The 13,874-nt window shown below is 35.0% G+C and overlaps 1 protein-coding gene across 9 annotated transcripts in view; it reads left to right on the top strand.

Annotated features, from left to right (window-relative positions):
- LOC101334791 (tyrosine-protein kinase JAK2) overlaps window positions 1-6,926 on the top strand; it is a 376,440-nt gene extending 369,514 nt beyond the window's left edge. For 8 of the 9 annotated variants that reach the window (XM_073806150.1, XM_073806147.1, XM_073806149.1 and 5 more), the window contains 3 exons: window positions 2,242-2,359; window positions 3,897-4,010; window positions 4,267-6,926. In XM_073806150.1, the coding sequence (XP_073662251.1) occupies window positions 2,242-2,359; window positions 3,897-4,010; window positions 4,267-4,374 (340 nt within the window). In that variant the 3' untranslated portion in view covers window positions 4,375-6,926. The remainder of the gene's footprint in view (window positions 1-2,241; window positions 2,360-3,896; window positions 4,011-4,266) is intronic. The other variant, XR_012332509.1, reaches the window with a different exon arrangement.
- Window positions 6,927-13,874: the final 6,948 nt, after the last annotated feature.

Below are 13,874 nucleotides of genomic sequence, written 5' to 3'. Positions count from 1 at the left end.
ATAAAATAATCAGCAAGTGTCAGAGAGGTGGGGATGGAGTTCTTTTTGCCTGTGCAGAACTTTAATATGGAAATGTTCAATAAGTCTGAAACACAAAAGAAAGGTCAAAGACAGGGTGGTTGTAAATTTGGGAGACTGTAGTATATAAGTGAATGATACTACCTAAGGGAAATTTTTTTACAGAGAGGAAGAGATCTGGTGATGGAACCTTCGGGGAAAGGTTAACACAGGAAATGAACCTCTCCACAAAAGCAGAATAGAAAGAAAACAGTTTCATTACTGAATAAGCAGTAATCCAGAAAGTAATGTGCATCATAAGCAATCTGCTAAGAGATTACAAAAACAGAAAGAAATCTCACCCTTTTATAAAATGGCCAAACAGATTCAACCCGTTTACATACATGTTCTCAGGATAAACAGTAACTAGTCCTCAAGTAAGAGGACTTGACAGCACCATCTGTCACACATTGTTCATCCTAAATTCACTTAGTAATAGGAGTGCCCATCTGTGTTAGCTAATTGGCTTTATCCAAAAGAAAAATAAACTTCTCATATCTTTATGATAGGAGATAGTTTTGCAACTTGAAGGATACACCTGCCCAAGTTAGGCTCCTGCCCTGCCATTGAAACTGTGAGGTAAGGGCATGATAATCCTTAATGATTACATTCCAAAGAGGTAGTTCCCAAGTTCTTGAGAAAGACATTCCTGTATGTAAACCTGGCAAGAGGCTTTTAAGCAAAAGCTTTTAAAAAGATTTTTACATAAATTTCAAAGAGACAGAGAAGTCACAATTTTAAATTTTCTAAAGTAAATGCTCTAAGAAAAGAGGAGAGTCTTTTCTCTCCTTTTCCACATGGACTTTTTTTTTTTAACTTTGTATTTATCCTTACATAAGTAATGGGAAAGAGAAAAACAGCCTTGGAGATGAAGGGGGAAATTACAAAGAGTGCTTTCATGAAAGCCACAGCAAGAGAATATTTTTCAAGGGTTGAGGGAGTAGTACTGCCTTCAAGGAGGTTATGTTATTTTAAAATAACATAAATATGTAACTTTTTAAAAAAACTAAATATAAAAAGAATATAACATTACATGGTTAATTGTATAAGTATAGACTATAAGTACTTTAGAATTTCAGTAGCATGAGGTCATTATGACCTTAAGTAGTCAGAGGAGGATTTCTGGAAGTTGGATTTTGAAGGAGAGGTTCATTTTATGTAATTCATATTTTAAACCTCAGTCTAAAACAGATCTCCATTGCAATTCTCTATAATAGGATAAATTTAGCAATGGTACCATGATATTCATAATCCATTGGCCAAAATTCTCAGTTGGGTAGTGTTGATACTTGAGTAGAGGATGACCATTTTCCCCTATGACTTTCTATTTTCTGTGCTCTCTCTCAAAATCACCCCCTTTCAGATTAACAGGTTATTTCTTTTATATGTTAGTAGCTTCAAGTCTTCTCCAGCTTAAAAGGCACTTTTTCTCTAGGATTCTTATCTGGATTCATTTTAAGCTTAACTTGCAAAGATCAGCTATTTTTCAGTTCTTGGAAGGTACTTTGCAGTTAACCCTGATGTTACTGAGCCAAACATTATTTTGTTTTGGATTTTAGTTATCTTTGTGTTTTGGAGGTTCCCAAGCCCACCCTCAGGTTTGATGATTCACTAGGAGGACTCATAGGACTCAGCATACAGCCATAAGCATGGCTATGACTCATTATAGGAAAAGGATGCAAAACAAAATCAGCAAAGAGAAAAGGCGTCTGGGGGAACACCTGGAAGAAACCAAGCACAAGTTTCTAAGTGTCCTCTCCGAGTAAAGTCATATGGGACACACTTAATTCCCCCAGCAATAAACTGTGACAACATGTGTGAAATGTCATCTACTAAGGAAGCTCATTAGAGACTCAGTGCCCACAGTTTTTATTGGGACTGGCCATGTAGACATTCTCTGCCTGGCACATTAACAAGATTCTAGACTCATTTGTTTGCAGAAATGGTTTAGGTACAGTGAGCCACTTTTATTATCATTTAGGGAATTGTGGAAACCCTCCGGAAATCTAAGATCCCAGGTACCGGTCAAGTGTCAACATTGCAAACAGACCTTTTTGAAGATGGCAGCCTCAGGCCTGCTGTGTTAACCCTTTTCTCTACAGCTTTTTTTTTTTTTAATCCAGTGATTTGCAGATAAAATCAAGAATTGACACATCAAGTAACTGTCTTTTAAATATACTACAGGTATGCGCCAGAATCACTGACAGAGAGCAAGTTTTCTGTGGCCTCAGATGTTTGGAGCTTTGGAGTGGTTCTGTATGAACTTTTCACATATATTGAGAAGAGTAAAAGCCCACCAGCGGTCAGTTTGCTTTTTATTTACTCTCAAGGTTTTTTTTTAACATGAGAAAAGCTTTTTCCAAAGAATAATATAGTAAGCTTAAGGTTATTTTAGAGCTCCTATTGCTTATTTGTAAGACAGCATCCAACAAAATAATCCCAAACTTACTCATTAAATTAACTTGATGTTTTAAAAAGTGGGGATTGGAGTACTATTTAGTATATTCTCTTAATATTATCTTCAGTAAATCCGATAAACTCATTCATTCCAGGAATTATTGCAAAAGTTAAACCTTTTAAAGTAATATTTTTTCTGTTCATTGTATAATTTTAATATAGGAAAGTATAAAAAAGAAAATAAAAATAATCTCTAATTCAACTACTCAGAAATAACCACTTTAATACCACTTTAATAACCACTTTAATGTTTTCTTACAGGCTTCTTTTAATTTTATATATAAAAGCGAAATTTTATTAAAAAGATTTCTTTTATAACAGGTCATACTGTACAGTTTGCTATCCTGCTTTTTCATTACATATTATAGCATGGATATTTTCCTATATTAGTAAATATTTACTGCAAATATGACTTCTAATTCCTTGGTAGCATTTCATCATAAGGATATAATTTCTGGACAATTATTTTTCAGTCTTTTAAGTAACACTTCATTGAACATAGTGCACATCCTTATATATATTTATGTTCATCTCTGGTTGTCATCTTAGAGAGTAAAAGTATAATTATAGGTAAAACGTTATGAACTCTTTCATAGGATTTTCATTATTTCAAAATGCTTTGAAAGCTGTACCAGATTAGACTCTCAGTAGCTGTGCATAGGGGTATACGTTTTATCATTTGCCAGTGTTGACTATTATATTTCTACACAGTTTTGCCAAATTGATGGGAGAGAAGTTGTACCTGTTGGATTTTAATTTGCATTTCTGCTATTAGTGTGATTGAATACATATTTATTGGGTATTTGGGGTGAGTCTGTGCGTGTGTGCATTGTATCTTCATGTACTTTGCCCATTTTTATATTGGTAATTTTTCTTACAAGTATATAAGAGCTCTCTGTGTTTAAATAAACGATGTGTTCATTGTAAATACTTCTCTAGCTTATGGTTCAGACTTCAATTTTATGAATTTTAAACATAGAACTTTTTCTCTCCGTTCCATTTATGCTTAAATATTCATTCTGTATTTTCTTTTTATTATGTCTTCTTTTACATTCAACTTTTTATTTCACCTGAAATGTAATATGATGTGTTAAAACAAAGTTAAGTGTTTTTAGTTCACTGGTTTTGAACCTTTTCAGGGAATTTGTGCTGAGTATGTTACAGTTATGGAAATGGCATTATAGACGTTCCACATTTAACAATCTTTTCTGAACTGTGACTGAAAACAAAGTTTTTGAAGTTAAAATAGTCTGTTTTTAAAATGTTTCAAGGTAAGGAAACATACAGGATTTTTCCCATTTACTGGAAGAAGTTGAGAAAGAATTCTGATTCAAATTAAATGTACCAAAAATGTGTCATTGAAAAGTGGGTTTGTGTTTCAGGAATTTATGCGTATGATTGGCAATGACAAACAAGGACAGATGATTGTGTTTCATTTGATAGAACTCCTGAAGAATAATGGAAGATTACCAAGACCAGATGGATGCCCAGATGAGGTAACAAAAAAATTTTTTTTATCCACAGTAATCATGCATTTTCTTTCTCTCTTTACCCAAGGATTTCAGGTCAGTTTATGTAATTTAATTTGCTGAGGGTGTAGAAAAATAGCATAATCATGACTGTGGATATAGGTATATCCATGACACATGCCTGTACAGGTAAATTAAGTGGGAGTTCTGAATTTATGTCTTCACCAATTAAAAGATGGCACTTTGTGCTCATTGTAAGTTTGGTTTATTTTCCCTTTTACAGATTTATGTAATCATGACAGAATGCTGGAACAATAATGTAAACCAACGCCCTTCTTTCAGAGACCTAGCTCTTCAAGTTGATCAAATAAGAGACAGCATGGCTGGATGAAAGAAATGAACTTCACTCTGAGACCAAAATAGACTTACAGAACAAAGTGTTGTATTTCACATTACTGTGGACTGTTACTACATGTATCATTATTATGTATATCATGACTTTAGCCAGCAAAGGTGTGGAAGTATCTGCTCAGAGCTTTCAAAAGTTTAGTGAGTTTTTCTTCATGAGGACACCAGCCAAAGACACTGATGAAAAGTCCTTAGCAAAGAGTTTTGTAAAAAGTTTCGTGAACCTAATCAGTCAGTTAATATCACCTTTGGCAAAAGAAGAAACAGACTTTTTTCAACTCAGAATTATGAGAGATGAAAAAATTGTAAATGTTTAATATGCACAGAATACGTATGTACAGTTTTTACCACAGTGAATGTATAATACCTTGGCATCTTGTGTGATGTTTTACACAAGAGCTGGTATTCATAAATAATGTTTTCTAATTTTTCCATAGTTGATCTGTAATAACTTCACTGTACAAATTAAGATGCTCAGATAATTGAATAAGCACCTTTGTGTCCTTGTTCATCTGTATCACTGGCCAGCAATATAAGCAGGTGTATACTTTTAGCTTGTTGTTCTATGTACTGTAAATATTTTTCAAAGCAAAGGGAACAAATGTTTAGTTTTATTTGTATAGGGAATTTCCCTGACTCTAAAGAATACATTTTGAGATGGAACAAGTTTACAAAGATATAACACAATCTATTTTCTTATTTCTCTCCCTTGTATCTGTTTGTGGCAAGTATGTTTTTTAAATAGAACTGTGTCCAGGCTTTTCTAAGACTACAGTGAACAGTTTTCTTTTAAAATTTTGAGATGACGAATGCCAGGAATATTGTCATCCCTTGAGCTACTGGCTGCCAATAAGACTCTTCAATCCCTGGGACCTATAGTCATGGATTAAATTTAAGTGTAAGCCATAAAATAGATTGTTTTTCATATATATATGCCTATTAAGATGCACAGTGGGTTAGGAATTTTTTCTAAAGAATTTATATTTTAGGGATTTCAGAAATCTATTGCCGCTATAAAAGAGATTTTCGTTTGTTAGATTCTTACAAGGGGGAAATGAGAGTAAATTGGTAAAAAAGAAAGAAAGTATGCTTGTTAATTTTATTCAAGAATGCCAGTAGAAAATTCATAATGTCTTGAAGAAAAATCAGCATTTTTCAACTGAGTATACAGGGTCGTTTGTTACTGTTGTCGTTTGTTTTAGTGCTACTCCATTTTAGACACCATACCTAAAATTTGGTGGGGTTTTTTGTCTGTGTGTTATTTATACAAAGTTTAAAATACTTGGCATTTTGGTTAAAAAGAAAATAGTTTCTTTATTTTCAATGCTATATGCTTTTTTTCTTTTAACTTGAACTTAAGACTTTTGATTATCTTTCTATTTTTTGGAGCTGGTTTTAAAACGAATATTATATAAGAAAAAAATGCCTCACATATAAAGTTTGAGTTTTTTGTTGGAAGGAAAGGGAAGAAATGCTTTTTATGCTATCTTTAAAGCATTTTACCAAATAGTAGTTACACCAAATGCACAAATCATCTAAAATAATATATTAGATTTTAAAAGATTTCTAGTAAACATTATATTTTGATGAAAGTTGAATATAATTTTTGTTTAATTTGTAAAGACTCCTCCAGGATCTCTGTATGTAATGCATTTAAGAGATCTTCTGTTCTGCTACTTTTCATGTCCAAAGTAGCATATCATATAATATGTTTGATTGCAGATTTTTGTACTAAAACTTAAGTACCTAAAAGTAGATTCTTAAAGGTTGATAACATTTTGTTTATAAAAACAAGGATGGTAACTAGGTTTCTTTTTTAAAAGTTTTTCTTTTAATGTTTCCATTTTTAGTTTTAGGAGAAAAATCCCACATAAACATCTTAAGTTTTTAGAATGGGATGACAGCCTTATTGTAAAATTCTAAGTTTTCAAGAGAATTATTATTTATTGAGGGTTTGTGATGTTTTAAATTTTGATTCTGACCATACATAAAAGGAAATTAACCATGCAGCTGTTTAGTTGGTTCTGCACAAGACACAGGTAAGTCAGTATTGTACCAGTTAATGCCAAAATGTTTCTTCAAAGTAATACTCTTCAGAAATGAGCGTAAAGATTTTCTTAAAATTCTGCAATTCTATAAATATTCCAGTATTTTAAGTTACACAGTCTTTATATAAATAATTCCCTATATCCATGACTACCTGCTTTGGGAAATAGTCACTTTTTCATGTTATTTATGTATGCTGCCAGTAGCACTATAATTTGCTATGGAAGAGTGCTTTCTTACAACCCAAGACTTCTGCTTTAAAGTCAAGTGAAATTTTTATCAAAACCATAACTCCTGATATTTAAATTTTATTTAAAGAGTTTTGCTATAGAGTAGACTTTAGAAAATACCTATAGTTCTATACCTGGGGAGCCATTCTTTTTGGGGTGGCATGATGTGGTCAGATTGAGACTGTATTATTTTCTTCATTGTGCCTTTAGCATGTTCCCACAAAACTGAAATACTCATGTAATAAATATTCAGAAGTTATTTTCTTTTGTATTGTCACCTAACCAAGGAACTGCAGGTACACACATTGATTTAGGGATATGCAGAGAAAGACTTTTATAAAGTAAACTTACCTTTCAGTTTAAAAGAAATGCTTCCTAAGAGTGCTATCAACTACTTTGTGCTGTTTATGAACACTGCTATATCCACCCTAGGTCTGGTATGTAAATTATTTCTAATGAAAGTTTCTCTAATTTTCTAGTACAACTTACTAAAGATCTTTAATCTCCTATATTAGAATAAATAATAACAGTAAGTCAGCAGAACTATCCAAACAAAAGACTAGGTTATATGAGATAATCTTCATTTTATTTAAGAAAAAAAAAAGTATAAATATCAGAAAATACTTTATATTGACACCCTGATTTGGGTTGGTTGTACTTAATTTCAAGATAACTAGCTGCTAACTGTTTTATGATACTGACAGTAACATTAGAGAGATTTCAGAATGACAGTGAGAGAATTTTTAAACTTTCACATTAGTCACATGCATATGATATGCACATCACATTATATACCTAAATATTAAAATTACCAATTTTGTTTTACTTTATTACAGTATGTTCTTCATAGGTTAAGAAATTAACTTCTACTGTGCTTATGCTAGATGGCATTGCTTAGTGCAGGCCCTAAATATTGTTCTTTTCCAGTCTTATAAAATTTATAAGGAAAATCCTTATCTCCAACTGAAACACCAATTGTTATTAATATATCTTTAAAAGTTTTTAATTATCATTTTCTATTATAAGGCCTTTCTTTGCATAGCAAATTGCTTAACATCTTATTTTGAACTGGAACAGATTTACAACATGAGATCATTAAAAGAGCTTCTAGGAGTCTCTGTTCCAGTTATCCATATTCTTAGTTTTTGTGAATATGTGTTATGTTTTTAATACCTGTACTAGGAAGCACTCCTATAGATGCTATTTATTGGCGTCAAGCAAGTCAACTTTGAGCAGTGTGAACAGACAGTAGCATAGCTTTTAAGTCTGACAACAGGTAAATAGCATTAATAAACAAAACAAGGTGGTAAGGAAAAGGCATATAGCAGGATTTTATAGAGACAGCAGGCAGCTGGAAAGGCAACTTACCAGTTGCAGATGATAAGCAGAACAAGTACACTAAAAACACAAATGAAAGTATGCAATAGAAAGGTTTGTTCATCAATTATCCTTTCAAGATCATAGTTAAAAATGTTTAGGTGCTTTTCACACGCAAAAAAGATAATTAAGTATTTTTAATGAAAAAGTTTAGGGTGTTTCAAATGCTTGGAATATATGTGAATCTCAGAGCGTGAATTTTCTAGGAGCATGGAGTATAAGCTTGTGAGTTGCAATTTATTTACTGAAACTAAAAACGTTAGAGATTAAGAAAGTCATAGATACTAAAGAAAATGGAAATAAAATGAGAAAGATAAACCTACACTCAATTATGAAAATATCTACTTGAAATTTCTTTCAACTTCAACAACTTGAAATACACATATGATACTTTCTTCTTCTGCAATAATAGTTTTGTTGAAGGTTGCTGTAATGAACCTTTATAACTATCCCAAATTTTAAGTATATAAGAACAAAATTTATTTTATGTCCTTAGTAACATTTAGGATGTTGGATTAATTTTGGTTGGAGAGGAATGAAAAGAAAGTTGTTTGTAGAATCAAAGATTTCACCTTGATTCTTAAGAGCAAATAACTGAATTCTCCAACAGTACTGATTAAAATACTTTTAATCTGCATAACCAAGGTAGCCTAAGCCCTTGAGTGCAAGCTGCAGGTAGCGCAGATCTAAATGACAAATTTGAAGTAGTTTGTGTCAAATGATAGCACTTATTGTCTACTGTTTACAAAGCATTTTAAAAACAAGTCACTGTTTCCCACAAATTCTGCCAGAATATTGTTTTTCTTCTTTCTTTCTTTTAAAAAGTGTTTTAAATCCTTTTTTCTATCAGTAATTTGAGGATAGCGTGAATCCCATGGTACCACTTCTTTTCCTTCCTGTTACTAGTTTTGTAACATTATCATGCAGCTTACTGAATAGGAATTCTTGATAATAGAGTAAAGGTATTGGTGACAAAGAAAAAAAAATTGAAACAAAGTCTTACCTTTTTATTGAAGGACTTTGAGAAATGTTGAAGTTGAATTCTAAAACTCGAGTATACCATTATAATTCTTTAAGGTGGCCCAGTTTACTTCCAAAGCTACTATTACAGAGGAAGAAATTTCCAAAAATTTAGAGAAATTTTAGAGAAATAGAGGATAATCTTTTTCCTAAAAATGATTTGGAAATCTGAGACCTAAGGAATAATGAGTGTGGTGATGGGAAAAGGGAATTTCTAAATTTCTGTCAGATCTCAGATTAAACTCACACTTAATGGGAATTTTGTTCTAACATCTTGAATTTCTCTTATTTTAGGATTACTATGATAAATGTAGAAGGTTAGAGTATGGATAGCTCAGTCAAATGCCAACTACTATGGGTCTAGTAATTCTCTAGGTCATTTTCTTATAGTTGCTCCAACTTGGCCACTTAAGGGTCAGATTCTTAGTAGAGTCATTTTTCTTTTCTAAACTTAAAAAAAAAAAAAAATGACCATATCCACATTGTATACCACTTCAGACCTTCCTATATATGCACTCACTTACCAATGCTGACAAATGCAAGCTCCCTACGACTTTCAAGTTGCATCAGATAATTCATGTTAATGGTTGTAGTAATGAAGCCATCACCTCTTGATAAAATCCTAAATCCCATTCACATATTCAGAATAAAGAAGAGTAGATAGTGCAGTTGTGGATATAGACAAAGGAATCCTGGGTAATCTTATGGGAGGGTTAATCCTGAAGGTATTTCACCTTAGAATTTCCTGTTAAGTAAATATTCAGAGAAAACCAAGAGATTTAAACTTTCAGTTCTGCTGCAGCTTTGAGGATATGAGCCCTAATCCTGGTGTTTTCAGGGAATCTAGTTTGGTGTGGCCCCAAATGATCTCAAATATAAAGGATCCATAGAAAGGATATCTTGGGCCTGGGCCTAATATGAGAGTTGGAGTTTCATGTATTACTTCTCTTTAGAGCATGCTTTTTCAGCAGAGGTGATATCAACTCTCGGGGTGAGTACTGATGAAAAACCTTGTTCTTTTTATGTATAAAGCACAGACATACATACAGTACATAAACAGGTATGCAATGATATGAAAATTTCATGGTGAAAGAGATTAGGAGAAAATGTCTAAAAACCTCCTTCCAAGGATGGGGGATAATGCCAAAAAAGTAGAGAAACACTGCTCTGAAGTGTACTCATGTGGACATGGGCCAAACCAGCACTACCTCAGAAGTGACTTCAGTAAGAGAGGGAAGATATGTCAGTGTGAGGACACTGAGAGTATTATATCTTTTTGTTTTTTATTTATTTTATTTTATTTTTTGGCTGTGTTGGGTTTTCATTGCTGCACACGGGCTTTCTCTAGTTGCAGCGAGTAGGGGCTACTCTTGGCAGTGCGCAGGCTTCTCATTGCGTTTTGGAGCACGGGCTCTAGGTGTGCGGGCTTCAGTAGTTGTAGCACGCAGGCTCAGTAGTTGTGGCTCATGGGCTCTAGAGCACAGGCTCAGTAGTTGTGGCATACAGGCTTAGTTGCTCCAGGACATGTGGGATCTTCCTGGACCAGGGCTCGAAACTGTGTCCCCTGCTTTGACAGGTGGATTCTTTTTTTTTTTTTTTTTTTTTTTTTGCTGTACGTGGGCCTCTCACTGCTGCAGCCTCTCCCGCCGCGGAGCACAGGCCCTGGACGCGCAGGCCCAGCGGCCACAGCTCACGGGCCCAGCCGCTCTGCGGCATGCGGGATCCTCCCAGACCGGGGCACGAACCCATATCCCCTGCATCGGCAGGTGGACTCCCAACCACTGCGCCACCAGGGAAGCCCGACAGGTGGATTCTTAAACACTGTGCCACTAGGGAAGCCCTGAGAGTATTAGATCTTTAAGCAAATATTCTAAATAGTGTATCTAAACTAAAAAAGAAAAAAATCAGTTAATATGTAATCTTTTTAAAGTCATCCAATTTTAATATCTCTAGAATTTAAGGACTTTCCTTAACAGATACAAAAATTAAGTCTTCTTCAGTGGAGATACACCCCTGAGTACCATTCTGTTGTCTTGTTTTTACATTTCACAATAAATAAGATACAATAATCTTCTCAAAAAACTTAGGGTATTTTACTGATATGCAGTGTATTAGCAGTTTTTCTTCTTGATCATAAGAGGTGATAAGAAAGATACTAAAACCATGGCATATTACTGTATATTAAAGTCAAAGGAAAATTTCCGCAGAAATAGTAAAGAAACTAACAATACCAAATGAAGATCATATCTGTGCTATGAAATTACCCAGTCAAGGCATTCATCTTTGAAAAATGCTGCAGCTTTTATTTCTTCTCTTTTATTGTATCCATCTTAATGGATGTGACGTTGTTTAGCATTGTGGTTTTCATTTACATTTCACTAATGATTAATGGTGTTAAGCATCTTTTTTTTTTTCTTTTTTTTTTTGCGGTACACAGGCCTCTCACTGTCGTGGCCTCTCCCGTTGCGGAGCACAGGCTCCAGATGCGCAGGCTCAGCGGCCATGGCTCACGGGCCCAGCTGCTCTGCGGCACGTGGGATCTTCCCGGACCGGGGCATGAACCTGTGTCCCCTGCATCGGCAGGCGGACCCTCAACTTCTGCGCTTGGGAAGCCCAAGCATCTTTTAATATGCAATTTTATTGGCCATTTTTTTAATCTTTGGAGAAATGTTTAAATCATTTGCCCATTTTAAAATTGGGTTCTTTTTTTGTTAAGCTATAGAAGTTCTTTCTATATTCTGGATATTAACCCCTTATCATATATATAATTTGCAAATATTTTTCCCATTCTGTGGGTTGCCATTTTATTCTGTTGATTGTATCCTCTTATGCACCAAAGTTTTTAATTTTGATAATTCCAACTTATCTACTTTTACTTTTGCTGTCATATTCAAGAAATCATTGCCAAATCCATTGTTAGAAGAAAACATTAGGAAAAAGCTTCAAAAGTGTTTTATGTCTTTAACTCTTGACGTTTAGGTCTTTGACCCATTTTGGGTTAATTTTTCTGTATGTTGAAAGGTAAGGGTCCATTTTTTTGCATGTAGATTTATAGTTTTCCCAACGCCGCTTCTTGAAAAGAGTGTCTTTCTCCCATTGAATGATCTTGGGGGTACCCTTGTTGAAAACTGTTTGACTATATACATTAGTGATTATTTCTGAGCTTCCTGTTTTATGCCATTAGTCTTTATGTTTGTCTTTATGCCAGTACCACACTGTTTTGATTACTGTAGCTTTTGTATTAAGTTTTGAAATCAGGAAGTGTGAGACCTCCAATTTTGTTGTTCTTTTTAAAAATTGTTTTGGCTATTTGGTGTCCCTTGAGATTGCATATGAATTTTAGGATGGGCTTTTCTATTTCTGCAAAAAAAATCATTGAGATTTTGATAGGGATTGCATTAAATCTGTAGATTGTACTTAGGGTCGGGGTAGTATCCTCCTACATAGATTACCTCATTTTATCCTCACAACTCTGAGGTAGGTACTATTATTTTTCTCATTTTAAGCATGTAGACATTGAAATTTAGCAAGATACAAATTTCCAAGTCCCACGTTTAGAAAGAAGGGATGTTGGAATTTGAATTTAGGCAGTCTGAGTCCAATGCCAGAGTTCATAACCACTTCACTATGCTGCCTTTCACAGCTTTGGCAGCATGCATATAAAGCAGCAATAAACTAGATAAGCTTTCTGCAGTGATCCGTGATTGTATTTCCCAGGTGGCAAGATGACAGAATCAGTCATTTCAGTTCCCAGTGAAAATTATTTGAATATATTTTTACATGTACTCTCACATCCTATCCTCCAAAAAAGATTTAAGTGCACAACAATTTGATAAAATGTAGAAAAGTAAATCTTTGTAGAAGGAGCAATGTAAGGGATAATAATACCTTTTGCTAGATGACAAGAGAAAGTTGAAAGTAAATAAACTTTAAAAAAAAAAAAGGTTTGGGAGGTACAACATGACTGAGCTAAACAGGAAGGAGTAGGTGTAGCAGATGCCAGGACAGCGCACAGAAGGTCTCTGGGACCCAGGGTACCGGGACCCAGGGTACCTGCACCCAGGGCAAAAGCAGTGACTTCATAGGAGCCTGGGCCAGACATACTTGCTGGTATTGGATGGTCTCCTGGGGAGGCAGGGGGTGTCTGTGGCTCTCTCTGGGGTCATAAAAGCTGGTGGTGGAAATATTTGGGGAGAGTTCATCTACTGGAACTCTTGCTGGAGGCAGATATTTTGCTTGGGTCTATAGCACCAAGACCTGGCATCACTCAACAGCCTGTAGGCTCTAGTGCTGGGATGCATCAGGCCAACCAACCAACAGGGCAGGAGCACAGCCCCACCCATTAGCAGACAGTCTGCCTAAAAACTTTCTGAGCCCACCTCAGACATGGCCACCTCAAGACATGGCCCCTGATACGGCCCAGCCCAGCAGAGGGCCAAGACCCAGCTCTATCCACCAGTGGGCAGGCATCGGCCCGTCCCACAAGGAAGCCTGCACAAGCTTCTAAACCAGACATCTGCCAGGTGGCAGACAGCAGAAGCAAGAAAACTGAAATCCTGCAGCCTGTGGAACTGAGTCTGCAAACACAGGTCAGAACCTACCCTGGGACCAGGTGGTCCCTGGCCCTTGGGCAACAAGAGTAGAGTCAACTGCTAGGACACATGGGACATCCCCTACAGAGGGCCACTTATTCAAGGTTGGGAAACATAACTAACTAACTTTCCATATACATAAGAATACAAATATAAATTTAGACAATGAGACAGCAGAGGAATATGTTCCAGATGAAGGAACAAGATAAAACCCCAAA

The sequence above is a fragment of the Tursiops truncatus genome, chromosome 6 (genome assembly GCF_011762595.2).
Source record: "Tursiops truncatus isolate mTurTru1 chromosome 6, mTurTru1.mat.Y, whole genome shotgun sequence".
Taxonomy (NCBI): Eukaryota; Metazoa; Chordata; class Mammalia; order Artiodactyla; family Delphinidae; genus Tursiops; species Tursiops truncatus.
The sequence above is the reverse complement of the archived record's forward strand: the minus strand, read 5'-3'. Positions and strand labels throughout refer to the sequence as shown.